The sequence below is a fragment of the Tupaia chinensis genome, unplaced genomic scaffold (assembly GCF_000334495.1).
Source record: "Tupaia chinensis unplaced genomic scaffold, TupChi_1.0 Scaffold000602_1, whole genome shotgun sequence".
NCBI lineage: Eukaryota > Metazoa > Chordata > Mammalia > Scandentia > Tupaiidae > Tupaia > Tupaia belangeri.
The window spans coordinates 1,182,745-1,210,367 of NW_006160120.1; the positions used below are offsets into that span (position 1 = coordinate 1,182,745).

Consider the following 27,623-nt stretch of genomic DNA (forward strand, 5'->3'; position numbering starts at 1 on the left):
AAAAAAAAAAAAAAAAAAAAAAAGATGGAAGGTTTAAGAGCCCCCACCCCAGAAAGCCGTCAAAGCATCTGGTGAGATGTAACACCTGCACGGGGTCTGGGGACACAACCCCCAGCCCACGATCGGAACACAAAGACTGGTGCAGTCACACTACACGTCAGGTGAGTGGCCCTTTGTGGAACTGTCATCCCCTGTGGAGGGCAGAATCCACTGGCAAGCTTTGGTAGCAAGAACAGAAATACACCCCAGCTGATCCGAGTCTAAATGGACCTTTTTTTTTTTTTTTAAGATCTGGTGGAATAGCTCACAATGTAACTGAAAATGAAATAATCTGGCCTTGAGAAAGGCCAAAAGTAGGACAACTTCTGGGATCCAAGCAATAGAAAGAACCCAAAAAAGCTTCTTAAGAGTATGGCTGTCAGGTGCTCCCTTTTTTTTTTTTTTATTTTGGAGAGGTTTTCGCTATAGGGCGCGTATGCTCGCCAGACAGACAGAGAGACAGAAAGCGAGAAATCGCCCCCCAGAGGGGATGGCCACGCCACCATCCCTTCTCCTCCATTCTCCTCTCGGGATCTTGGGCAGGCACGCACACGCACCCGGCGTGAGTTTTAAGCCACCGGGTCCAGGACACAAACCGCGGTCGACTACGTGGGAGTCCAGTGACATAGCCTTTACGCCAACTGCTGGTTCCCCAGGTGCTCCCTTCTTCAGCACGTACACTAAAATTGGAATGGGACAGAGATCAGCATGCCTCCTACGCCAGGATGACTGGCAGAGCAGTGTGGCTGTTGGAATGAATGATTTAGCCGAAGCTTTAAGTCAGGGTCCGATGGACCATCCTGCCTCATATACCTCCCGCCCCTCGCCTGCCTTGGCTAAGAGCAGGGCATTTTGATTGACAGCCCTGTTAAAGCTGGAGAGCATCTAATTTAGGATAGGGTCAGAGCGGGATAGGCTGTGCTGGCGTAATCCATAGACCCTGAAATCTCAGTGGTTTCACACAACGAAGGTTTGTTTCTACTCACAGCAAATCCGGTAAGGACCAGGTGAAGCTCTCCAGGCAGCTCTCCTCCACAAGCCGACTCAGGGATCCAGGCCGTTTCTACACACGGCTGTGACATCTCCAACCAGTCTTCCACAGCTGCTGCCAAAGGAGCAGGAAGAACAGGAGGGTGGGAGGGGATGTTTTTAGTGGCCTGGAGTGGCTTCCAACATCTGCCCACATTCTATTAGGCTGAACTCAGTCCCGTGGTCAAATCTGATATAAGAAAGACAAGAAAAGTAATCTTCCTGATTTTCAGGAAAGAAAAGTAAAATGGGATTAAATGCACACATAAGTTGTCTCTGCTCTGGAAAGAGTAATCAAAGAAAAATGATGGTGTCGATACCAAGATAAGGGGGAAGGCATGCCGGGCTGCATTTGGACGTTTAATGTTCTCTCCTTCCCCACAGACCTTGCCGTGTCCTACCCAGCCAGCCTTCCACAGCCATGGCTGCCTACGGCCAGACGCAGTACAGTACGGGGATTCAGCAGGCCGCCCCCTACACAGCCTACCCACCTCCAGCCCAAGCCTATGGAATCCCTTCTTACAGTAAGTACCAGGCAAAGCCTTACCACCCACTGGGGTCCCCAACACCACGGTCTTTATTCTGCCCTATTGCCTCAGTTAAACGTGAATGATGCATGCAGCCAGCTTAATTTTGAACTGGAGATGGAAGAGAGACACTTTAAATATGGTTCAAATTCTACAGATTGTATCAAGACCTCTTGTGATTGTAAGAATCCGAAACCTAACCCAAACTGGCTTAGGGAAAATGGGCATGGAATGATTTACCTACTGGGAGATACTGACTTCAGGTATGGCTAGATCCAGGTGTTCAAGTGACATCACGGAATGTGTCTTCATCTTCACATGCTTCCCTCTGAGCTGGCTTCTCCCCCACACATGCCCTCACCCTGCGGCAGTGAAGACAGCGCCTGTCTAACTCCGGGTGCGCCTTCTTCCAGCTCAGTGCTCCCCATCGGGTGAGGGCAGCTCCTCTTTCCCAGTAGTTCTAACAGAATCTCCCATTGGCCCTCGCTGGCCCAAACTGGGTCATGTGACAAAAGTTAGAGCAAGGCAGGGGCGGGGCGGAGGGGTTGAGGGGGTGGAAGCATATGGACTGCACATGTGCTTTCCTTTGAGGGAGGCACAGTGATGATACCAGAAGGAGAAATGGATCTAGGGTGGCAAAAACAACAGACCTGCCAACCGTGACTGTCAACACCTTACTGTGAAGAATTCTGTGAACCCGGTTCATCATTCACTGCTCACAGGCCCTGCCTCTGGTCTTTATTCATGCTGTCCCTTCCCCTATTCATTGACTATCAGTCAAAGCTCTTTTGGTAGCAAAGGACAAAAACCCACCACTCATTAGCTCATGGAAACAAAGAAGTTCATTGCCTACATTGCTGAAAAGTCTCAGAGGTCTGGCTTCAGGCAAGGCTGGATCCAGGTACCTAAGTGAAGACATCAGGAATCAGCCTCTACTTCTTTTTGCTTGGCTTCAGTCTCAGGTAGACTCTCTTACTGCTAGGGGTGACAGAGACAACCTTAGTGGTTCCAGGCAGGAACACCCCAAAACAGAGCATCTTGGGAGGATCTAGGACTTTCTGCTCAGTGCATGGTATGAAGGGTATTTCTGACTGGACTCCCTTGTCCCTCCCCGACCCAGGCAGAGAAGATGCGATGCTCTGGGTGGCCGTATTTGGCCACGTATGTGTCCATGAAACCAGAGGTCAGGTCAGCCTCACCCAGAACAGCCACTCTGAATGCTAGTGAGGGGTGGTCCACAAAGGGGGAGGGAGGTGGCAGAAACTGCAGATGCCCACCACGATGCTTTCACGCTCCACCCAAATTCAATGACAAGAACACGGGACCAGTGAACAGCAGACCCACCCGCCCCGACTTCTCCAGGCCTCAATCTCCTCCGCTGTAAACCTGCCATGTGTACCTCGTCTTCCCAGCGAGGTGGTGCTGTGTGGGTCATTGAAGGCAGAGACTGAATTGCATGGGGTTTCCTTCTTCTTCTCTCCCCCGTCTCCCGCTCCCGCCCTGTCTGCTCATTCCTTCATCCATTCTTTCAGCATTGAGTCATGTGCTCAGTGCTCAGAGGTCATCAAAGCAGAGGGAGCCCTAGCTCCATGGAGCGTCCGGTCTAAAGCAGAGGATCAGCCAGCCACTGTTGGTACCTGTTCCTCGTAGCCTCTGCTTGCCACAGTCCCCACCCAGCCTGTGCTATTCCCTTGCATTAACTGCCTGTTCCATGAAGACATTTGCACACTCTGACATAGAGGGAGGAAAAGAAACTAAACAAATTTTTTTTAAATGATATGTGTTTAGCCAGCAGGTGGAAGAGAGGTTAGTGTGCTGGACTCCCACGTAGTCAGCCACAGTTCAAGTCCCAGACCCAACCGCTTGAAATTCACACCAGGTGTGTGTGCATGCGTGCCCAAAATCCCAAGAGGAGAATGAAAGAGAAGGGATTGCAGCATGGCCATCCCACCGCCTGCTTTATGTCTCTTTTTGTCTCTCCAGTGAATACACATGTGTTATAGCAAAATTCTCTTTCTCAACAAGATAATAAATTATATGCATTATTTCAAATTATGATGCATAGCATAAAGGAAGAGAAGAAGCTCGTAAGAGAGAGGAGGACAAGGAAGACTTATTTCAGGTTCTAGGGCCAGAGAAGGCCTTTTAAGTGAGGAACTGATTCAGCTAGGAACTCAGAGGGGACCACACACCCATGCAGGAAGGAGGGGCAACCTAGGAATGGGAGAAATTTGGAAGGTCCAAGATGACCCATGGCTGGAGTCTGATGGGAGATGAGGTGGGTGAAGTGGGCCTCCAGGGTCTAGAAAAGATTTGAGGTTTTATTCCAAGTGAGACGGGAGACTTTATAGGCAGTGGATGACATGGGACAACTTGGGGTTTTTCCAGGCGACTTTGGCTGCCGTGAGGAGGTTGAACACTAGCGAAGTGGAAGGAGCAGGAGGAAGGCCTGGCGAGGTGGACAGGGTCAGATCAATTCTAGTGGGAGGATCGACAGGTTCTGTTGGCATGTCGGGGCAAGATTGCATAAGTCACCAACACCATCTACTGTCACTCACATTGCTTTTTGTCCATTAATTCCTTTAATCCTGCCTCAACTCTAGGAGAAAGGTCACATCATTATCCTCCCATGACATCAGGAAACAGAGGCTTGGAGAGGGTAAATAACTAGCTTAAGGTCTCCCAGCTAATTGGCGGCAGAGGTGGGACTAAACCCAGGCAGCCTAGCTCTGGAGACCCCGCTCGCAGTCACTGAGTGCAGCCTGGCTGTGCATGTGGGAACTCCCAGGGTTCCCTGTGACACCATGGCCGGCAGGTGTGGGCATCCTTTCGCTCCCTCCACTGCAAGAAGGCTTGTGATACGATCACACATGCGTTACCCAGCCTGGCTGACTGCCAAGAAAAATAAAGCCATATTATTTTTTACATTAAAGAGAAAACTAGTCCTGTTCCCAGACAAAATATGGAATCGGGTGGAAATTAATTTGGTTCAAAGTTATTTTACCATCTCAGTTACTTTCAGGGAGTCAGTTCCCAGACTGCACAAGGCTAGAGGCTAAGTGCACGTGTCCTCAAGTTCTGCTGCTGGATTCCCACCCACCTCCGCGGCTGCTGGTCAAAAGAACCTGGGCAAGCAAGCCCACCTCCCAGAGCCTCAGTGTGTGGATCACGCAATGGGAGTAATCCTATCTGGCCTCCTCGTGGTAGGAGGAAAGAAAGTCATCCATATGAGGGGCTGGCTGACTTTTTCTGTAAAGGGCCACTTAGTAAATAGTTCCCACTCTGAGCTGTACAGTCTCTCTGAACTACACTGCTCAGCTCCACTGTAGTGTGTGAAATCTGCCAGCCCATATGTGAACTAATGGATGTGCCCATGTTGCAATAAAACTTTATTGACATAAACAAGCAGAAGACCAGATTTGGCCCTGGTCTACATGAAGGACTTAGCTCACAGGGCCCAGCCCAAGGGCAATGTTCGATCAGCGCCAGCTGTGTCAGCGGAAGCCAGGCTGTCACCCACACCCAGAATGTCCAAGTCACCAAATAATAGCAGGTGGGATGAAGAGCCGTTTCGTCTGTGCTCCTGCCTGAGCAAGCAGTGTTTGCTCATCGTCTGGACAAACCCTGCTGAATCTTGTCCAGAAACTTTTTTTCGTTGCTCCTTGGCAAATAGTACTATTTGCTTTTGTTTAAATAAGTGCAGGGAAGTCACACAGTTGAGCAAACTAGAGGCAAGGGCGTTAGGAGTATTGAGCACCTTTTGCTCAATTTATTATGCAATATTTATGACAAGTAAAAGCATAATACAGCCCCCCGCCCCGGCTGCAGAGATACATTCCGAGACCCCCGACAAATGCCTGAAACTAAGTCGTACTGAGTCCCATACACGCCCTGTTTTTTTCTATATATACATACTTGTGATAAAGTTTCACTTACAAATTAGGCACAGTAAAAGATTAACAACGGCAATAATAAAACAGAACAATTCTAACAATATACTGAGATAAAAGTTACGTGAACGAGGTCTCTCTCCCTCTTTCTCATGGTCTCTAGAAATGACTTGTCTTATTGGATCTTAGCAACCTCAACATACACTTTTTCTTTCCTTATTGAGAAATTGTATGTTTTCACTTAAAGGAGGCGCTTTGGCGTCTATGAATTGCCGGCATCATTGCTCTTGTGCTTTGGGGCCACGATTAAGTAAAATGAGGTTACTTGAACACAAACACTGCCAACCTGCAGTAGCTGATCTGAGGATGCAGATGCCAGCCGAGGGATTAGCAGGCAGGTATGCAGAGTGGATATGCCGGACAGAAGGACAACTCATGTCCTGGACAAGATGGAACAGGACAACGCGAGACTTCATGACGTGACCCAGAGTGGCATGCGATTTCAAACTTACGAACTGTGTATTTCTGGAATCTTCCATTTAATATTCTTGGACTGTGGTTGACCGGAGGTAACTAAAATTGTGGGAAGCAAAACCACAGATAAGGGATAACTGCTGTATTATAAACACCCACGAACTGACCATCCAACTTCAAAAAATGTCAGGGGAGGTGGCTTCCCTTTCTTCTCAGAGATACCCACAGCCCTGGACTTGTTGTTTGTCGTTCCTCTGAATATCCTTATGTAGAATCGAGGTCGGTGAACTGTTTCTGTGAAGAGTAGATGGCGAGTGTTTTTGTCTTTCCAGACCATTCGATCTTCATTGCAGCTGCCAGCTCCACCATTGCAGCAAGAAAGCAGACACAGACGCTACAGAGATGAATGCCCGTCTCTGTTTCAGCAAGTCTTTATCCACAAAAATAGTTGGTCACGTCCAGCCATAGTTTGCTGATCCCTGATGTTGAATGTTTTAAGCATGTTTTAAAACGTTCCATGGGTGGGGCCAGTTGGTGGTGCAGTGGTGCTACAACTGAACCCACACCAGAAAGGTCCTGGGTTCACATCCTGAGACTTCCCTGGGCATGCCAACTGACACTAGAGGTGGATGGTGGCAGGAAGGCCTTGTTGGGGATGTCTGTCTCTCTCTTTCTCTCTGTCTCTGTCATGAAATAAATAAAAGTAAATAAACAACAACACATTTCTTAAAAACTTCATATGGATAGGGCCAGCTGGTGGCATGGTGGTTAAAATGTCTGGATCCCGTGTGGCCAACTGCGTAATTCAGTCCCTGGACCTAGTGATTTGAAAAACGCTATAGCCACATGAGTGTGCATTGCCCAAAATCCCAAAAGAAGAATGAAGTAGAAGGGGTTGCAGAGTGGCATCCCTTTCTCACTGTCCCTCTCTCTCTGGTGAGTGTACCTGCCCTGTAAGAATATTTTTTAAAAACTGTATACAGTTAGTCCCCAGCTTACAATGGTTCAACTTGTGCTTTTTCAGCTTAATAATGATGCAAAGCAAGTTGACTCCACCATTCTGTTTTCCACTGTCAGTACAACACCCAGTAAGTTACACAAGACGCTCAACACTTTACTGTAAAATAGGCTTTGTGTCGAAAGGTTTTGCCAAACTGCAGGCTAGTGTACGTGTCCTGAGCCCGCGTAAGGTAGTCTAGGCTGAGCTGTGATGCTGTAGGTTAGGAGCATCCAGTGACCGTGTTTGCGATTTGCAATGCGTTTGTTGGGACATCACCACGTCCTAAGTCAAGGCGCGTCTACAGTCAGCGAATCTTTCGCAACTTGCTCTTTCCACCCAGCGTGCCTAGGAAGTTTGTCTCATTCTTACCATTGCAATAGTTCGTTGTCACTGCTGTGAAATACCTCATTATTTGGCTGTTCTCTAATTTTTTATTCTCCTTTAAATGGTCATTCAGGGTTTGGGGATTTTGTTTGTGTCTCCTTACATGGGGTGCTGCTGTCAGCGCCTCAGGGTACTGCTCAGGGATGGAAAGGAAGGGCGGAATTTCTGGGTCACGGGGTATATGCATCTTCTGCTTTCCTGGGTTACCTGTTTTCTGTGGCTGTATAACAAGCCACCCCAGGCTGCGGTGGTTTGAGACAGCACTCACTAATGATTTCTCCTGGTTTGGTAGATGGGCCTTCAGCTGGTCTCGCCTGGTCTCCCTCATGGAGCGTGCTTAGCTGGCAGTGAGCTGCTGTGGCCATGCACCTCTCAACACTGCTGTATGCTAGGCTGCTTCACAGCTCAGGTTCCCAGGAGGACAAAGGCAGGAGCTTCGGAGTCCCTCAGTGCCTGTTCTCCAGAACTCACACACTCAAGACGGTTGCCTCTGTCAGTCCAAGAAAGCCACAAGGCCAGGCTAGATTTGGGGTACAGAAGCAGCCCCACCTGTGAGGAGAAGAGCTGAAAAATCTTGAGCCTTGGTTTTCAATCTACCACAGTCCATCTGAATTTCCTAATGAAGAAGCAGAGGTCTGCCCATACAGAAAAGATAATATGTCTGTGTTGCAATAAAACTTTATTTACACAAGCAAGCACTGGGCCATATTTTGACCCATGAGCATCTAGTGATAGAATTAGAAGCTCAGGAACCAGAAGAATTCAGTATTCCAAGCCTGCATAGACTATACCTTCTATCTTGTCGAACCCTTTGGTGGATTGCTGTGCTGCTCAGGAGAGAAGGATAGAACCACCCTCAACATTGCCCCCCCATTTCTTCTTCTTAAGTTTTTGGGGCTGTGGAGCAAAGACCCCCCCCCCTTTGCTTTTCCTTTGCTCCCCCATGACCCGATTGCATTCTTACGGGATCCTATAAGGGCACAGGTGAAGTGAACACAAACACTAAGTCCAGGCAACAGTGGTCGTCTGTGAGAAGAAAAGCTAGGCTTTGGAGTCAGGGGTGGGGACAGATGCTTTTCACTGTCCCTTTGTACTGTTCCCTGTAGTGTGTTTACTACATGTGTAATAAAAATAAAATGAATGGGCTGCTGGTGATGGGTCAGCCTCCGCCCTCCCTGCAGTCCCATCCCCAACCAGATGCTCTTGAACTTGGTACCTGCGCTTTGGGCCAGCACGCCAGAGCTGGGCTGAAGCAGAAGGCAGATTTGTCGTGCCTTGCCATAAGCAAGTCCCCCGTGAGATGAGCAGAGAATGTGTCTCACAGTGAAGTGTCATCCTTGTTGCAGGGGAAGGAGGATTCATTTAACACCTCCACCCATAATCCTGGTGGACTTTCAAGCCAAACAGGGGAAGTAGAGGGCTGGGAACTCGGGGCCCTGCTGAGCCAGGCAGGGGCAGGAAGGTGACTGCATGTACAACGTGTAAGACCCTCTTAGCCTGCTTTCTCTGCCTGCTTTTGATAACGTCCTAGAAGAAAAAACATAGCACAACAGCGATGAAAAACCAACATTTAAAACTAGTGTTGATGTCACAGGGACAGGAAGAGATCCCTAAGTGACTGGGAAACACACACCCAGAAACCTGCAGTGGCATCCTGTTGTCACATGGTGTGGACATGGTGTTACTGGAGCATCCTGTTGCTCAGGAGAAGCCATAACTTCAGTTTTTTTTGGGGGGGTGGCAAATCTCATGATTTTTAAACAAAAGCAACTCATTCAGATTTTCCCCTCAAAATATGCAGAGCAAGAAAATACGTGTGTAGGTTACCTTCAGCTCTCAAGCTTCTCCCAGTTTGGAAGCTGATAAAGTTGCATGCTGTGCTGACTCAGCAGCTCATCTGTGGGTGACACGGAGCATCCTAACCATGTGTCCTTGGTGCTTCTTGTTCCTCCTCCTAAGGCATCAAGACCGAAGACAGCCTGAACCATTCTCCCAGCCAGAGCGGGTTCCTCAGCTACGGCTCGAGCTTCAGCACCCCACCCACTGGACAGAGCCCGTACACCTACCAGATGCACGGTCAGTGTGGCGCCGCGGCCGCTCTAAGCCACCACCTGAGTTGGATGGCTATTCATTCCTTCAGTTACTGAGCACCTACTGTGCGCCAGGCTCTGTCTCAAGTATTGGAATGACAGTGATAGACAAAATAGACATGAGGTCTGGCAAGCCCCTGGCAGGGAGCAAAAACTGATGACAAGTGGACAAATAAGCGTGGTGTGATGATGTAAGGAAACTTGGTGTTTGGGTAAGGGTGATGAGCTGTCAGGGGAGTCAGGAGAGGTGGGGCGTGTGACTTTAGGTCAAGTCGTCGAGGAAGGCTCTATGAAGAGATGACATTGAACCGGGGCCTGGTGCGATCCCGACCTTGGCCTCATTCCAAAGCCCATGCCCTTCACCATGGCACTCTCCTGCCTCCTCCGCTTCCGTGTCACCTCTGTCTCCCCCACAGTGGCCTTTCTGAGTCCTACTGGGGCGTAAAAGCTGCCGGGACCCACCTCTAAGTGGAGAGTGAATTATGACGCTGATCCCAGCCAGGAGGGCTTGTGAGGACACTGAACTTGAACTTGCATTTGGATCAATCTCAAACCAGTTTCTTTCTAGCTCTTCAAATAGAAACTGAACTTCCCGCCTCAGGGCTTCTAAGGCTACAGAGGTTGAACAGCGAGCCCAACCCAGCCTTTCCGGTTCTGACACGCGTCCCCCTGGCTGCATAAATGATTCAAGTTATGTAGGGGTGACTCCTCATTCATTCATTCAGTCAGTGCTATTGAAAACCAGCTCTAGGCCTGGCACCCTTTGTAGACAATGGGACATAGGAGTCAACAAAGACAAGTCTCTTGTGGAGAGAGACAGCCAATAATCCATGAATAGGTAAGTGCAGGTTTGGATAAGGCCTGTGAGGACAGACACAGGGTGGCATGGTGGACCGTGACCAGGGGAGGGTGGTGATCAACATTAACCAGGTGAGTAGGGACCTTCTGATGAAAAGGAGGCAGCTGTGTGAGGAGCTAGGTGCAGACGGTCTGGACAGAGGGAGCTGCAAGAGCCAAGGCCCTGATGCAGGAGAAGGCTCGTAGTGTTCAATGTCTGCAAAGGAGACTCGTGAATCTGGAGTGTAGTGAATGGGGGGTGGAGACATGAGCTTGTGAAGGGCCTGGGGATGCAGAATGCTGTTTCTTCTGGTCCCATGGCAACCATGTGAGGCAGGCACTGTCAACCTGCCTTACAGGTGGTGAAAGTGGGGCTCAGAGAGAGCAAGTGGCTTGCCCAGAGCCAGCAAGTGTTCAAGCTAGGATTCAGACTCCAGTTTCTAGAAGTCCTGAACCTGTGCCACCTCCTCTCCGAGTGCACGTTTTCTCACTCCTTCAGGACCCCAGGCCCTCGCCTATTCTGCAAACACACATTCTCTGTAGTCCTCCTGTAGCTCTGTGATAGGTCCTGTCTTACAGGTGGGGAAACTGAGGCACACAGTGGTTAAGTATCTTGCCCAGTATGCCTGTGGCAGTGGGATTTAAAGCAGGCAGTCGTAGTCCAGAGCCCAGACATGCAGCTCCCACATGCCCTGCCCCTCCTCACTCCTCACTCTCGTAGATACATCCAGAAGGTGATTCTCAGGGGCGAGCCTGGTCTAGGAATCCACCCCTTACCCTAATCCCCACCAGCCTCTCACAAATCAAAAACCACCTCCTGCTCTGTTCCCACCCTACCCCGGGAATAATGCAGGTTATTTTCTTATTGTCCTCACGGCCCAGATGCCAGAAGGGCTTCGGCAGCAGCTGGGCTCTGTCCCAACGAACTGCCTGCAGCCCACGTTAATGGCCGTGAACTGCTCTTGAGACAGCCCAGGCATTTTGCAAGCCTGACATATTCCTCCGTAAGTTTTTTTTTTCCAAACACAAACACACAGAACGCTCACACACCCTGCCCATGTGCTTCCTATTAACGTTTTTTTCCCCCAAGTTGTTCCAGAGGAGAAATAAACTTTCGAACTACTCTGAACTTTTGAGAATGGAAGATATGGATTGAGCTTAGTTTGTTTAGAGAAAGATTGGGAATGAGTGAACTTTAGGTCTAAAAGTTCTGATTTTGTGAAATTGGCCCATGATTGGAAGTAGGGATGAGTCTTTCTTTCTAAGAATTAAACATCATAATTTTGTATAAGTAGAAAGGTCCCAGGAGAGCCCATAGCATTGTTTTACAGATGAGTAAACTGAGGCCTTACAGCAGAGTCTGGCATAGGGTCAGGAGCAAGCAGTAGGTAAGCCAGATCGCCCCCACCCCCATGTCTTCTAGCTAATCTCAGAAACTTCCAGAAACTTCAGTACAGCCATCACCCCAAACCCCGGTTTGCGATCTTATCTGTTTGGATAACATTGCCCCTCCACGAATGTATAATAAACACAAAAGTGAAAAGTTCGCAGCCCTCACTGGGCCTTAGCAAGGTTGTTTATTTTCTTTTTTTAAGTTCACCCTGAGGTTTTTTATAGCCAAAACACATTTCTTATGGGTTTCATTTTTTGTTGTTGTTGTTTCTTTTTATCTTCTGATAACGCCCTGATCTTCACAGAAATGACCACAAAGAATAAAAGAACGGCTTCAGGAGAGTGTAGTGTAAGAACTTGTGGGTGCCATGGAGGGGTGAGGAGCCTTGGGCCGGGGCTGCAGGTGGACCTGCCCTGACCTCACATACATCCGCATGGCTGGGGAGGTGCTCAGACTCCTCTGGGCCTCAGTTTCCGAACCTGTGAAACTGACATCGTAGCAAGAGAGAATGACTTCATGGGGCTGTCACGAGAACATTCTGGAATGATTCATGGGCTTATCAGAGGAGATCCATTGATTTTCTTTTTGTTATTTCTGTTCCTTCCAAAACGTGGTGATTCAAAGTAATGAAGCGCAGGAGCGCTGAAGTCAGGCTAAATTCACATCCCAGTTCTGTGATGTTCGTGGAGCTCATTTCTCAGGACCTCAGCTCCTCCCCTGGGAAATGGAGACGCCCACCGTACCTACCTGATGGGGTCCCGTGCTAACTAAACGGGTTCGTGTGTGGGGCGTACTCGGAGCGGCACCTGGCACAATCTATACTCTATCAATGTCCATTGTTGTCATCATCCCGATGGCAGGTTTGATGGTCCATGTTCTCAGCTCACTCCTGTTTCCTGAACTCCCAGGGTTAGTTAAGAAGATAGGGCAGGAGAACGGAGGAATACGAATTTCAGACGGCTGAACCACCCGCATGCGCATAAACCCTCCCTTCTGGTGAACTCTGCTATGGAACTTTAAAACTGTGGGCACCCTCTCCGGCGGCAGTTCCTTTAGAACTTCCCGAAGGCCAGGAAGTGATACCACCAAAGCTCAGAACCCATCACGGGCCATTCAGGACCAGCATGAGAATGTAATTCAAGGATGTGGGGGGGAATTAAACGTCTAGTTAAAGGCTTGATAAGCCACTGATTTTGGTTCAAGACTCCCCAGGCCAGTCTGTGTCAGGTTCACGAAATCTCCTGTCGGATTTCTGAAACCTAGCCCCATCTCTGGCACCTGTAAACTCTGGAACTCTGGACAAGTCACTCAGTTTTTGTGACCTGTATTCCACAGCTCTGGTGCTAATAAATGTTCCATGAAAAAATAAAAGTCATGGAGAGTCATGGTCAGATACCAATATATCAAATACATTTGGTGACTAGTGCATGCTTGCACGTTAACCAGTGTTGTCAGGGGCTAGCAGGTGGCGTGGTGGTTAAGGCACTGGATTCCCACATGGCCAATCATGGTTTGCGTCCCAGACCTGGTGGCTTACTTTCTCACTTGCTCTTTATCTCTGTCTCTCTCTGGTGGGTGCATGTGACCTGTAGCAAATTAAAAAATAATAATAAATAAAATTAAATAAATCATTACTTTTTTAAACAATCAGTATATCACGGAAAACGTCTCAGAGCCTTTGCAAAGCTGTCTTTCTTACAAGAATGGAGTTTAGTAGGCAATTTGCCCAGGTAGATCTGATGAGGGACCCCCTCCCCAAATTCCTGTCCTCTGATCCTTGAAAAGTCCTGGATGTCCTGATTGTTCAGGTCCATCCTGTGTTAAGATGACTTCATTCTCTAGTTTGGGTTTTATATTTATTTATGTGTGTGCATATATATACATATATATATATATAAAATGAACATAAATTCTTTTTCCTCTGTGTTTTAACTAATTTATTTTTGGAGACCAGCAGTTAGAGTAATGGCTATGTCACTGGACTCCCATGGAATCGACTGCGGTTCGAATTCAGACCCGGTGGCCTAAACTCACACCGGGTGCGTGTGCATGCGTGCCCAAGATCCTGAGAGGAGAATGGAGGAGAAGGGATTGTGGCATGGCCATCCCCTCTGGGGGATGATTTCTTGCTTTCTGTCTCTCTGTCTCTCTCTTTATGGGGAGCGCACGTGCCCTATAGGGAAAACTGTCCAAAAATAATAATAATAATGATAATAATAATAATTTTTTCTATGAGATAAAGTTGATGCGCCATAAACTTGCCCCTTGTAAAGTGCTCAGTGCGGGGGCTTTCTTAGTAAATTCAGAGCATCCATCATCACTAGCTACGTTGCGTCGTCCTAAAAAGAAACAAGCCCGTTAGCAATCATTCCCTCTTCTCCCCTCTCTGTAATACGTTCCTTTCATAATATGAAGAAAGACGCACTAAAAGTTCCTCTTTGCTGAGGCCAGCAGGTGGACTCCCATGTGGCTGACTGCGGTTCAAGTCCTGGACCCAGCAGCTTGAAAATCACGCCGGACATGTGTGTGTGCATGCCCAAAATCCCGAGAGGAGAGTAGAGAGGGACTGCGGCGTGGCCATCCCCCCTGGGGAGGTGATGTCTGACTTTCCCTCTTCCTGTCTCTCTGTCCCTCTCTGGTGGGTGTACATGTGCTATGGCAAAGACCTTTAAAAAAAGAAAAAAAGAAAGAAAGAAAAGTTTCTCCTTTGGCCAGCTGGTGGTATGGCTAAGGCAGCTGGATCCCTTATGACTGACTGTGTGGTTTGAGTCCTGGACCCAACAGCTTGAAAACCATGTGAAGTGTGTGTGTGTATGCTTGCCAAAAAATCCAAAGAGGATTGGACCAGCAAGTGGCATAACGGTTACATCCCTGGACTCCCATGTAGTCGACCGCAGTTTGAGTCCTAGACCTAGCAGCTTAAAACTCATGCCAGGCGTGTGTGCATGCCCAAAATCCTGAGAAGGGAATGGAGGAGAAGGGATTGCAGTGTGGCCACCCCCTCAGGTGGTGCTTTCTTGCTGTCTCTCTCTTTGACGAGCACATGCGCCCTATAGCAAAAACCTCCCTCTTAAAAAAAAAAAAAAAATCCCAAGGAGGGGCGAGATGGAAGAGAAGGGATTGTGGCATGACCATCGCCCACTGGATGTGTTTCTCAATGTCTCTGTCTCTCTCCAGACAGTGTATACACCCTCCCTCTGGGAATTTAAAAAAAAAAAAAAGTTTCTTCTCTTTCACGTTAGTTTTTTGAGCAGATTATGCATTTACGTAGTTGAAACATCTACAGAAACCTTTCTCCTATGCCCACAGTTTCCAGACCCCTACAATTCACCGCTTGCAATAGTTTCTTGGGAACCCATCCAGAACTTCTTTTTTCAAATACAGGTTAAAATAAAATAGAAGCAGTCTGTTTTCTTGCATGTTACCGAGAAGAATTAGTTCACATTGATTCCTAAATAAGGAAATGAAAACTGCCCTGGTTCTTTGCATTTTTTTAAGAAATATTTTTATTTCATTTTACTTATTATTGTTTTTTAAATTTGCTACAGGACACATGCACTCACCAGAGAGAGATGGTGCAGGGGTAAGGGGGAGGAGGAAAAAGCAAGCCCCACAGTCAGCCTCGTGAGAGTCCAGCACCTTAACCACCATGCTACCTGCTGGGTCCTGGTTCTTTGCTTTTAAAAGAGTGTCTTTACCAGGGGTTATTTTTATGCCAATGTGCTTTGCTGTCGTTTTCCCCATAATCCTTATGCGCTGGTTCATTCCCCTTCTGTGAATTTATAGTTTTTATCAAATCCGAACATTTTTCAGCCAATATTTCTTCAATTTGTCTTCTCCTGTCCTGCCCGTCTCCCCTCCCGGATGTCTTCAGCACTCACCTTTACTGTATAGTACCTGGTCTGTGGTTAATGACAGGGCATTTCCCTCTTGCACATAGTTTTCCTTCCCAGAAGTCAGATTTGGGTCTTTTATGTCTCCCATCATGTCCCATCTGGTCACTGTTGCTTAATACGGCCAGAAGTGGAAAGTCCCCTGCGTGGGTCCCTCTGCGTTTTCCCCGGTACGTGTGGTAACAGCAGCCGGATGCCAAAGCACTGCCGTAGCTAGCTCAGGGCAGTGCGGCGTCTCCTGCGGCCACACACTCCATCCCCAAGCGTCTGCCCACCTGGGTCCTCTTCTTCGGTATGGTCACCTGCTCTGTTTGTGAAAAACTATTAGGTCTTCAGAAAAGTCGTGGCTATTTTTCTATGCAAAAATGTGTCCTGACTCCCTAGACAATAATTTTGCAGTTCCCACCTACCCACGTGCATTTTGTCCTCACTCCCACAATTCAACACTTAGGTTGTCTTTGTACCCACTTCTATCAAACTACTTGCACCTTTTGCTTCTGTTACTTATTTCATTTTATTTACCATTATCGCTTTTTTTATTTTCCTATAGGGGGCATGTGCTCATCTGAAAAGACAGAGAGAGAGAGGGAAAGTGAGAAAGCAAGCCATCATGCCCAGGACTTGAACCATGGTCAGCCATATGGGGGTCTAGTGCGTTACCAACCAGGCTACCTGCTGGCCCCTACTTTCACCTTCTTTTAAAAATAAAGTCCTCGGGACCAGCAGTTGACATAATGGCTATGTCGCTGGACTCCCATGTAGTTGACTGCAGTTTGAGTCCCAGACCCAGTGGCTTAAACTCATGCCAGGCACGTGTGCATGAGTGCCCAAGATCCTGAGAGGAGAATGGAGAAGAGATTGCAGCGTGGCCATCTGACGGGGCGGGTGATTTCTCACTTTCTGTCTCTCTGTCTTTCTGGCAAGTACATGTGTCCTATAGCAAAAACAAACAAACAAAAAAAAAATTAAAAATAAAGTCCTCTATTTAATGTATCATTTCTCTGTTTATTATTCATTGACTTATTTTTCTCACAGTGCTAGTATTCTTGTTGGAATGGGCCTTGCTTTTGTTATTGCTCTGGGTATGAAGTTGCATTGCTTTTGAGCAGTCTGCCCACCCTGCTTCCCCATCGGCTCCATCATTAGTATTTTAGTGCACAAGTGTGCACAGCCCACGGCCTTTCAGGAAGGCATGATGGCGTGCACAGAACCCTCGTATGCATCGTATTTTCTGTGCTAACACGCTATGCGCACTCTCATGCGCTTTGCTCTTTATTTCACCATGTACTTTGAGGAGCTCCCTAAGCCAGTGTGTAGAAAGAGCTTCCTCACTTTCTTGCACAGAGGCCGGTCCCTCCATTGAACGATGTTCCATGAGCGACTTTTCCTTTGGTTTGTGCCCCGTCTTTTCAGTTACTGCCAATCTGGCCCTGAAAAGCCCTAGATGTACGTTACCTTCTTTTCCTACAAGTATAACTACGGGCCAAATGTCTAGAAGTGGGATTTGGGGCCAAGGGGCAAGTCTGCATGTAGGTTTGGTCGTTATCTCCAAGTGACCCCCACAGGGATGCCCCAGCAGAAACTCCTACCACCAGAGTTTAGGAACGACTCTTTCCTTAAGACTTGCCAGCCCAGTGCCTCCTAACTGTTGGAGTTTCTTGTTTTTTGGTTTTTGTTTTGGGGGGGGAGAGGTTTTTTTTTTTACTATAGGGCGCGTGCGCTCGCCAGACAGACAGAGACCTAGAGACAGAAAGCGAGAAATCACCCCCCAGAGGGGATGGTCACGCCACAATCCCTTCTCCTCCATTCTCCTCTCGGGATCTTGGGCACGCACGCACACGCGCCCAGTGTGAGATTTAAGCCACCGGGTCCGAGACGCGAACCGCGGTCGACTACGAGGGAGTCCAGCGACATAGCCATTACACTAACTGCTGGTTCCATAATTGTTGGAGTTTTTGATGATCTGATGAAAACAAAACAAAAAAAAAGACAATATCTCAATATAGTACTAACTTGCAAGTTGTGCGTTACAAGTGAAATTGAGCATCTTTTCAGATCTTTGCCTGGTATTATCTTTTCCTTGAACTGGGAGACTAGACTTGAAAAACTATGTGAAAGGAGAGCAGTGAAGGAACAGGCTTATCAATATTTAAACACGTTATAAAGCTTCAATCATCGAAAAGTGTGCTTCTAATATGAATAGACTGACTGATAGAGGAGAACTTACAGTCCAGAAAGAAACCTAACACGTAAGGGAATTTAGTGCGTGGGAAAGACAGCATCTTAAGTCAGTGGGGAAAGATGGAATATTCAGTTAACTAGAACTACTAGTTAGCATTCTGGGGGAGAAATCCATTTAATACATATTAATAAATGCCAGAAAAAAAAAATCCAGTTGGGTCAACAATTTAAATGTGAGAACTAAAACCGTGAAAGTAGTGTAAGGAAAACAAGCAAAACTTATTTTGCTTTGGTGTGGAAAAGGCTTCCCTAACAATGACTCCAAAATCCAAAAGACATAAATGAAAAGATTGACGCCTTCAATACTGAATTCTTTTTTTTTTAAAGCATGGTAAAGAATAATACAAGTAAAGTCAAAATGATAAAAACAAGCAATAAGCTAAAAGAGAATGGCAAACTAGAAAGAAATGTTTACATCTCATATCATAAGTAAATGTTACTCTTTCTAAAATGATTCTACAGTTAAATGGCTTGAACCCCCTCTAAAATGTGCTTCTTCCAAATCAGAACTTCAAACTCAAATAGCAGGGGTCAGCAGGTAATGTAAAAGTGTCATGGGCTAGGTGTAGTGTTACGGGGAGTGGTGGGGACTGTGGCAAACTGACAAGTATACCCCCCACCCAACCTGGGAGGCAGGTGTTACTTGGCTCCAGCTTATTGCTTCCATGCTAAAGTGAGTCCCAGGGAGACCAGATCCTTCCATGTTTCAAGGGAATTGAAAATATATTTTAATATGAAACTTTTAAAAAAAAATGCATTGGCAGGAGCTAGCAGGTGGCATAGCAGTTAAGCTGCTAGACTCCCACATGGCCAACTGCAGTTTGACTCCTGGACCTGGCGAACTGAAACTCATATTGGGCATGTGTGTGTGCATGCCCAAAATCTCAGGAGAAGAATGGAGAAGGGATTGTGGCATGGTCATCCCCCCTGAGGGGGCGATTTCTCACTTTCTGTCTCTATTGCTTTCTTTCTCTCTGGCAAGCACACGTCCCCTATAGCAAAAATATCTCTCTCTCTCTCTCAATCTCTCTCTCTCTATACACACACACACTTTAAATACTCTGAAATGCAACCTTTCCCCCTTATCTGTGATTTCATTTTTCATGATTTCACTTACCTCTGAAAACATTAGACTAGAAATTCCAGAAACACATAATTCCTAAGCTTTAAGTAACTTGCATTACAGTATATTAGGATAATTGCTCTATTTCATTATTAGTTATTATTGTTCATCTCTCACCATGCCTGATATGTAAGCGGAACCTTAGCATAGGTGGGTAGGTATCTTGTTTGTATAGGAAAGTTTAGCGTATACAGGGTTTGCTGCTGCCCAGTTTCAGGCGTTCCTGTGCCTATCGGCACACGTCCCCGTGGTGAAGGGGACGCTACTGCACCTAGTGAGACAAACAAGCACACGCAACCAGACTGCTCTTCGGGCCTGGGCCTGGTCATCTGCATGTACATTTTCTTTACCAAATCACAAGTCCTGAGACCAAGAATGGAAGGAACAAATCAGAAGCCAGATCTCCTCTTTGGGTCCCCACCTCTGGCTCTTTTCACCAGTGAAGTGTGTCCCAGAGAACTGGAGTGGTGGCCATGGTCGCAGCGAGGGCAGAGCCCAGTGGCCTCTTCATGAAGTGGAGTCATTTGTTTGTTTCTGGCCGCACCTTCAGACTGCCCCAGCCCAGCCAGGTTGGAGCAGGCTGGGTCTGCCTGACCTCGCCGTGTCGGTCAAGACAGGAGCCAGACCTTGCTGGCCTGGAGTCAGGCTTCCTGGTGTGACTCAGCGGCTCTCTGCAGTGATGAAATGGGCGAGGTTCCCCAGTCCAGGTCAGCACCCTCCCCCGATCCCACACCACCTCCCTGGTGGTCACCTTCTTGTCACCTTCAGGTGTGTTGACCATTCTCTGCCGCCTGCATGAGCTGAAGTCTTCCGGAATTGGATGCAGGGAGGTTAAATGGATGCTCTTCTTGGGTTCTGTAACCAGTTTGATCTGGTCGCCCCCGTCTCCAGAACCCGCTGGGGATGACAGGTAAAGACAGCTGGAGAGACCAAGAGGCAGTGTGGGGATCAGGAAGGAGTTTAGTTAACAGCTTGCCAGGACATCTCTGCCTGCTAGACCTTTCTGTGGTGACAGAAACGTTTGTGTCCAACACCATAGCCACAGGCAGCTACTGAAAATGTGCCGAGGAACTGGGATTAAAACTGCGTTTAATTGCAATTTATTATAATGTAAATATGACTGCCATGTTAGGCAGCACAGCTCCAAGGAATGTTTAAAAGCTAGGACTCTGACCCAGCGGGTGGTCGTGTGATTAAGGCAGCTGAATCCCACGTGGCTGATTTTGCAGTTCAAGCCTGAAACCCAGTGGCTTGAAAACTACACTGCGCACTTGTGCATGCGTGCCCAAAACCCAGACAGGAGGGAGAAATGGAGGAGAAGGAATTGCAGCATGGCTGTCCCTCATGGGGGCCGGGGTGCTTTCTCACCACCGCCCCTCCTCCCTGCCTTTCCCTTCCTCTGAGTAAATACATGCACCTTTCGGCAAATTAAAATGAATGAATATAAATAAAAGCCAGTTCCTACCTGGTTGATGCTGGGGTGGGTGGGAAGGTCATTGGTTAGTGCTTTGGACTGAATTATGTCTCCCCCAAATCCCTGCATTGAAGCCTAAATCCCCAGTGTGATAGTATTTGGAAAGGGGAATGGGGAGATAATTAGGGTTAGACAAGATCATGAGGGGCCCTCAGGATGGGACGGGTGTTCTAGAAGAAAGCGAGGGAGTCGCAGTCTCTCTCCCCATCCAGGCACACTTTGTGAAAAGGCCATGTGAGGTCTTAGCAAGAAGACAGTCATCTACAGGCAGGAGGTGGCCCTCCCTGAACCGATCTGCCAGCGCTTTGACCTCGGACTCCCCAGACTCCGGATATGAGAATACATTTCTGGTCATCACCCAATTGCTGAGGTAGCCCGACTGACTCACACAGTGAGTTTTCTTAGATATGCAAAAGGAGAGGTAGAAAAGCTGAGAGCCTTGGGGCCAGCAGGTGGCATGGTGGTTAAAGCGCTGGCATCCCACACGGTCGACTGTGGTTCGAGTCTTGCACCCAGTGGCTTGTTTTCTCACTTTCCCTCCCTCTTTCCCGCTCTTTCTCTGTCTGTGTTTGGTGAGCACATGTGCCCTATAGCAAACTTTCAAAAAATTAAAAAAGGAAAAAGAATGCTATAAATAAAATAAAATAAAAATACATAATTTTGAAGAAAGAAAAGAAAAACTAAAAGCCTGAGACATTCTTTGTTTCTCTTTTGGAGATGGTTCACCCCTTTCTCTTCCCGTTCTTACCATGAGAGGGATTTTCGAGGCCAAGTGGCAGAACCAGAAGCATAAGAAGCCGCTCTGGGCATCTCCGTGTAGAACTGAGCTGGCAGGGACAGAGATGCCTTCCTGTGCCCAGCATCCCAGCAGGCATTACGGGAGTATTGCCTATGTGCCAGGCTCCGTAGCAGGTGCTGAGAGGAAGAGGTGGGCAAGGCGACGTGATTCTGTCACCCTGGAGTTCACAGTCAGGGCGGGGAGACAGACAGAATCGAATGTCACAACTCAAGTAAAATCACATGGGAAGACGCCAGGATGCGGGGCCAAGGTTGTCTCTGTGACTCTCTAAGTCCAAGCCTGTCCCCCCTTCCCTCTGCCACTGGCTACAGACCGAGATGATGGGGAGCAGTTTGAATCCTAAACCTGGTGGCTGGAAAATCTTGCCAGGCACATGTGGGTGCAGCCCGAAATTCCAGGAAGAGAATAGAGGAGAAGGGATTATGGCGTGGCCAGCCCCTCTGGGGGGTGATTTTCCTCTCTCTGTCCCTCTTTGTCTCTCACCAGTGAGGGCATATGCCCTATGACAAAAACCTAAAAGAAAGAAAAAAAGAAATTTCCCAAGAAAGAAAACTTAAGTCTACTTGTCCGCCAAAACACAGTGCCACAGACGTGATGGCTTAAACAACAGCATTTGATTTGTTTTTCCCACAGTTCTGGAGGCTAGAGGCTCCAGGTCAAGGCAACTCTGTTCCTGGCTTCAGCTGGCTCCTTACTGGGTACCCACCTGGCCTTGCTTCTGTGCATGCAGAGAGAAAAAGATCTCTGGTCTCTCTTCCTTTTCTTACAAGTTCACCAGTTATGACTCATTTCACCTTAATTACCTCTCTAAAGGTCTTGTCATGTGGGAATTTGGGGCTTCAACATACAAACTGGGAGGGGAGGCAGGGGTGCAGATTCAGTCCCTCGCAGACGGAAAGTGAGGAAATGAATGAGCCAGTGACAAGTAAGTCCTAGGCTGTGACAGGTGCTCCAAGGCAAGTCAGCAGGGGGATGCAACAAAGAGAAATGGGGCAGACAGCAGGGTCCCTGAGGAGGTGACAGTAGAGCTGGGACATGCAGATTAGAGAGCCAGCATGGGCCCCCAGTGTCCACAGCAGACAGGAAGCCGAGCGCCTGGTGAGCAAAAAGGAGAGGGAGTGAAGATGTGGCCAGGGAAGGTGAGATCAGACCTCACACGGCCTTGTGGGCAGGTGGGGACTTTGGGATTTTGTCTGGAAAGTCCCACGAAACCATTGCTGGTTTGAAACAGAGGTGAGTTAGTTTGCATCTTAGACCAGTGGGCTGCTGGGTGGGGAGGATGGGGGGGAACCAGGGAAGGATAGGTATAGGAGGACCAGGCGGCCTGCAAGGGACCAAGAGGAGGTTCCCTCCTAGAAATAGCACCTGCTCGTCCCTGGCTCCCTGGTCCTCCCCCCATCTCCCCTCCTTTAGGGACAATGGAACCAATATTTACAGATCTTCCTATAACAATACTCACTGGGTCTCAGTGACCCTATTCAGAAAATTCTAGAATCATCCAGCTCATTCTTTCACTCCCAAACCCAAAGGAACCGCAGTTTGGGTCCCAAAGGAACAAAGGCCTAGCACAGCTTTGATGTCGCTGCTCTTGAGTCATTTGCTTATCATTTTGATTTCTGATGTTTCAAGGAAATAGGAACTGAGTCCACACCGGGGTCCCTGTCTGCAGAAATTGTTGAAAAGATGGCAGAACAAATCTCTCTTCCACCTGATAATTGTGGGTTTGGAGAGAGGAATGAGAAAAAGAAAAAAAAAATTGGAAGCACAAAGCGTAAAAGAACACTGCAGACATGCAAGAATGAAGTTCTGTGGAGGTCTGAGTCCCTGCCCTGGTAATTCCCTGGAGATAAAAGCCTGCCTGAGCCCCAGCCCCGCCTTCTGTGCAGGAATTGAAAAGGATAATTAAGGGGTGGGCAGCTGGGAAGGGGGTACAGCCTCAGGCAAAGAGCCATTTATTAAGAGACACCCAGACACTGCAACCCAACCTCGACTCGCAGAGAAGCCACAGTCAGAGCAGAAGTCAGGAAGCTGTGGGTATACAGATGTCCTTACTGCAAAAATTCAGGTGAGAGAGACCAAAGCCCAGAGGCCACTGTCCGTCTCACCCCAAGTTAAGGAAACTTACAGGGAATTTTCGATCCTCAAGTGTAGGCTGCTCTCGATCAGATCAGCATTATTTCAGATTCAGTAGCTTTGCAAGCCTCAGACTGGCACCTTAATTCTCCAGACCAGAATCCACCTGCCTTCTTATACTCCTTTTTATTTTTCACATATTTATTTTATTTTTTCAGATTTTTTGCCATAGGCCTGTGCATTTGCTGGAGAGAGACAGAGAGAGAGGGAAAGTGAGAAATCTTCCCCTGGGGGAATGGTCAAGCTCTTCTCTTCCACTCTCCTCTTGGGATTTTGGACACACGTACACATACAACCAGTATTTTTTTTTCTTTTGAGATGTTTTTGCTATAGGGCTCATGCACTCGCCAGAGAGGCAGAGAGACAGAAAGCGAGGAATCATCCCCCAGGGGGGATGACCACGCCACAATCCCTTCTCCTCCATTCTCCTCTCGGGATCTTGGGCATGCACGCACACACGCCCGGCGTGAGTTTTAAGCCATCCGGTCTGGGACGCGAACCGCGGTCGACTACGTGGGAGTCCAGCGACATAGCCATTACGCTAACTGCTGGTCCCACAACCAGTATGTTTTTTAATTTGCTGCCAGAACTCAAACCATGTATTCAGCCATGTGGGCTCCAGCTGCCTTAACCACTACTCCACCTGCTGGCCCACATAATTATTTTAAACAATATTACTATTTTATGTTACTTTATTTATTTAAACAGTAATATTAGTGTGTATATTTCCAGAATTTTCTCTGTGCATTTATACATATGTGTTTATTTTCTTCCAACCAGTAAAAAAATTCGTTGTTTTTTTTTGTTTGTTTTTTTTTTTTGCTTTAACATAAATATCTTGTGTGCATCTTGTGTTTTAAATTACCTTTACAGTTTTCACTAAATAGGGTGTCTGGGAGAGCTTTCAAAGTCAGTTCAAATAAACCCACTGTAGAGTATAGAACTGCCTGGTTCCTAGTACAGCCCGCCCCACCCCTTGCTGGCTGTGACTCTAGGCCAGTAATATCTCTGGGACTTGATTTCTCCGTCTGTGAAGTGGGGAGGGTGAGAAGCTGCTGGGAAGCTGGATGCAGGTAAGGATGCCCAGGGCGTCGGACAGGATCTGCTCGAAGTCAGTGCTGTTATTACTAGCGTGTGGATAATACTGTGTGTTTAGCCACTCCCCTTTAGATGGGCAATTCGGTTTTTTCTACTGTCTCACTGTTTCCACCTCCTCTGAAGCCTGCAGTCTCCCTGTACTTTTCAGAGCATTGGTTGCTATACTGAATTCTGGATGCCGCACTGAGATTGCAGTCTCTGGGCCCACCTGCTGTCCCCTCTACTTGGTACTGAGACCCCATTTCTGTGCGCCTGTCTTTTGTGGCAACCAGGAGTTCCTTACATTTTCTGCAGCAGGCCGGCCTCTCCAGGTCTTGCCAGATTTTGCATTGCTGCCACCCAGCCCTAAATTGCAGCCTTTCTAAGAACTGGTTGCCCTGAGGCCGGCATATGGCATAGTGGTTGTGTCTCTGGACTCCCACGTGATCGCTTGTGGTTCAAGTCCCTGACCTGGTGGCTTGAAAATCACACCAGGCACATATGCGTGTATGCCCAAGATCCTAGGAGGAGAACAGAAAAGAAGGGATTGCAGTGTGGACATCTCCCCGGGGGGTGGTTTCTCACTTTCCCTCTCACTGTCTCTCTTTCTTTGTCCAGTGAGTGTACACACTGAACGGCAAAAACCTGTAAATGAAAAAAAAATCAGAACTGGCTGCTCTAAAGGACTGAGCAACCCCAAAACCATAGCTCAGGCCAACCCAGCTGCTCCAGCATTTGGGCCCCATCAACTCCCTGAACTTCAAATCCTCCAGCTCCTCTGACTGGTCTAGTTCGTAATAGAGCCCGGGGCCCAACTAGGAAAAAGGCTCTCAGGGGGACTCCACCTTGAGTGGAAGAGAGTTCTAGAATTTGCTCTTGCTGAAGCTTACCGTGTTTCTCATACCATGTGACTGGCCCACAGGGTCATCAGTCATGTGGGGATTCGCTATGGCACGTTGGGACAGCTGACCGGGCTGTGGGGCCTGGAAGCTTGGGGCAGGATATTAAACGGGACCGAGGGCTCATCTTCATTTGCCACAGCAGGGATAACACGCCTTCTCTCTGAGACAGCTTTCCCACCTATAAAATGGAGAAAGTGGGTAACACGCCGTCTCTCTGAGACTCAGCTTTCCCACCTATAAAATGGAGAAAGTGGACCCTTTATTTATTTTTAGTTTTTGCTGTGAGGCACGTGCTCTTGCAGGGGAGAAAGAGAGAAAGTGAGAAATCAACCCCACAGGGGAGAAGGCCACGCTGCAATCCCCTCTGCCCCTTTCTGTCCTCAGGATTACATACGCACGCACACACACACACACACACACCTGGCATGAGTGTGTTTCAAGCCGCCGAGTCCGGAACTCGAACCACACAGTCAGACATATGGGAACCAATCGCCTTAACCTCCATACCACCTGCTAGCCTAGGTTGAACCCTTTAAATCATGGTCCGTGTTAAGGCCTAAGTTTGAATCTGACCCAGTAGACACTTCTCGCCCACAGGTAAGTGCCTACCTGCACGTCGAGCTCTAAGGGCTCCACAAAACAAGCCCTGCCCTTTTACAACTCGGCTGCGCTCTCACCCGCCTGCCCTTTGCCTTCCTAGCACGGGTGTGCTGGTGGAGGCCCAGAGAGACGTGCACTGCTGAGGGAGACCCAGCTTCCCAGCGGCAGGACAAGGAGGGACCCCAGGTTTTGTGGTTCGAGACCGGGCTGTCCTTGTGCCCATAGCCCTGTCCCTGCCTCAGTTGCAAGGAAAACGGATGGAGGTCAACAGCTGACAGTCACCTGTACCATTTCCTAAGATTGCCACATGCAGTCTGGGTGACCTAAAAGAACAAAAGCTTGGGGCCAACAGGTGGTGTAGTGGTTAAGGTGCTGGACACTCCCACATGGTCGATCACGGTTCGAGTCCTGGACCTGGTGGCTTACTTTCACACTTTTTCTGTGTCTCTCTCTCTCTCTCTGTCTCTTTCTGGTCAAATTAAAATGAATGAATGAATAAAATTTTTTAAAAAAGAAGAAGAACAAAAGTTCAACCGGGGCACAGTTCAGAAGGGTGAGAGTCTAAAATCAAGCTGTGGCAGGGGTGGGACCTTCCCGAGGGTCTTAAGAGAGAGTCTGTCCCTTGCCTCTCAAATAATTTCTGGGAAGTCGGTGTTCTGTGATCTGCAGACACTTCATTGCGTTTCTGCCTTCGTCATCACACAGCCTTCTCCCTGCAGGTAGGGTCCAAATTTCCCTCTTGTGCAGACACCCTAATCCAACCTGAGCTCACTTGAACTATTAATTACATCTGCAAAGACCTTATTTCCAAATAAGGTCGACTTCATAGGTCCTGTGTGTCTTTGCAGATACCTCCAATCCACAGTGTCACCCATCCGGGGTCCCTGGCTAAGCAGCAAGAGGCTCGGGCCGAGGGCTGTGTGCTGTCCCTGAGATGGCAGGGCTTAGCAAAAATTGAAACCACCCAGGCGAAGGCGGCGGGTCAAGGCCCCCACAGCTCAGCTGGCTCCCATTAGTCTCAGTCTAAGACTGTGGCGGCACAGGCAGGCCAGACCCCAGCAAGTTTGCTAGCCAGAGCCTGCCGCCAGCAAAGGTCAGGGCTCCCTCTTTACAGGATAAATAGAACCCCCTTCCCGACTGCCCCCTCCCGTGGCCGCACAATATCTCTTTCAAAGATCTCAAAACACCAGGCAGACCGTACCAAATTGACTTTATTGTTTTAAAACCAGCCCCTTCTGTCTGCCACCAGCCGCCACCCCCTCCCCAAGAGGAAAGAAATTCATAATAGATGTCTCTAATGTGCGTCTGTTCTCATCTCTAATGGCCGCTCGGAACCCTGAGGCAGTGACGCCTAAAAGGGTATCCCAGTATTCAGCTTTTGCTCGACAGTGACCACCAGCCTGCTCATGGCCATCCTGAATTGTTGGCCAGTTGAGTGACAGGTGCTGTATGATCATAAAAATAGCTACCACGGGGACCAGCAGTTAGCGTAATGGCTATGTCGCTGGACTCCCATGTAGTCTACTGCGGTTCGTGTCGCGGACCCGGTGGCTTAAAACTCACGCCAGGCACGTGTGCGTGCATGCCCAAGATCCCGAGAGGAGAATGGAGGAGAAGGGATTGCGGCATGACCATCCCCCCTGGGGGGTGATTTCTCGCTTTCTGTCTCTGTCTCTCTGTCTTTCTGGCGAGTGCACGTGCCCTATAGCAAACACCTC

The 27,623-nt window shown here is 48.3% G+C and overlaps 1 protein-coding gene and 1 non-coding gene across 2 annotated transcripts in view; both read left to right on the top strand.

The window, feature by feature from the left end:
- EYA2 (EYA transcriptional coactivator and phosphatase 2) overlaps positions 1-27,623 on the top strand; it is a 160,993-nt gene that overhangs the window by 16,674 nt on the left and 116,696 nt on the right. The window contains exons 3-4 of the mRNA XM_006158553.3: positions 1,453-1,592; positions 9,303-9,419. Of these exons, the coding sequence (XP_006158615.1) occupies positions 1,453-1,592; positions 9,303-9,419 (257 nt within the window). The remainder of the gene's footprint in view (positions 1-1,452; positions 1,593-9,302; positions 9,420-27,623) is intronic.
- LOC114009688 (U6 spliceosomal RNA) lies at positions 696-799 on the top strand. The gene has a single exon (XR_003551066.1). It is a non-coding gene; the product is annotated as a U6 spliceosomal RNA (small nuclear RNA).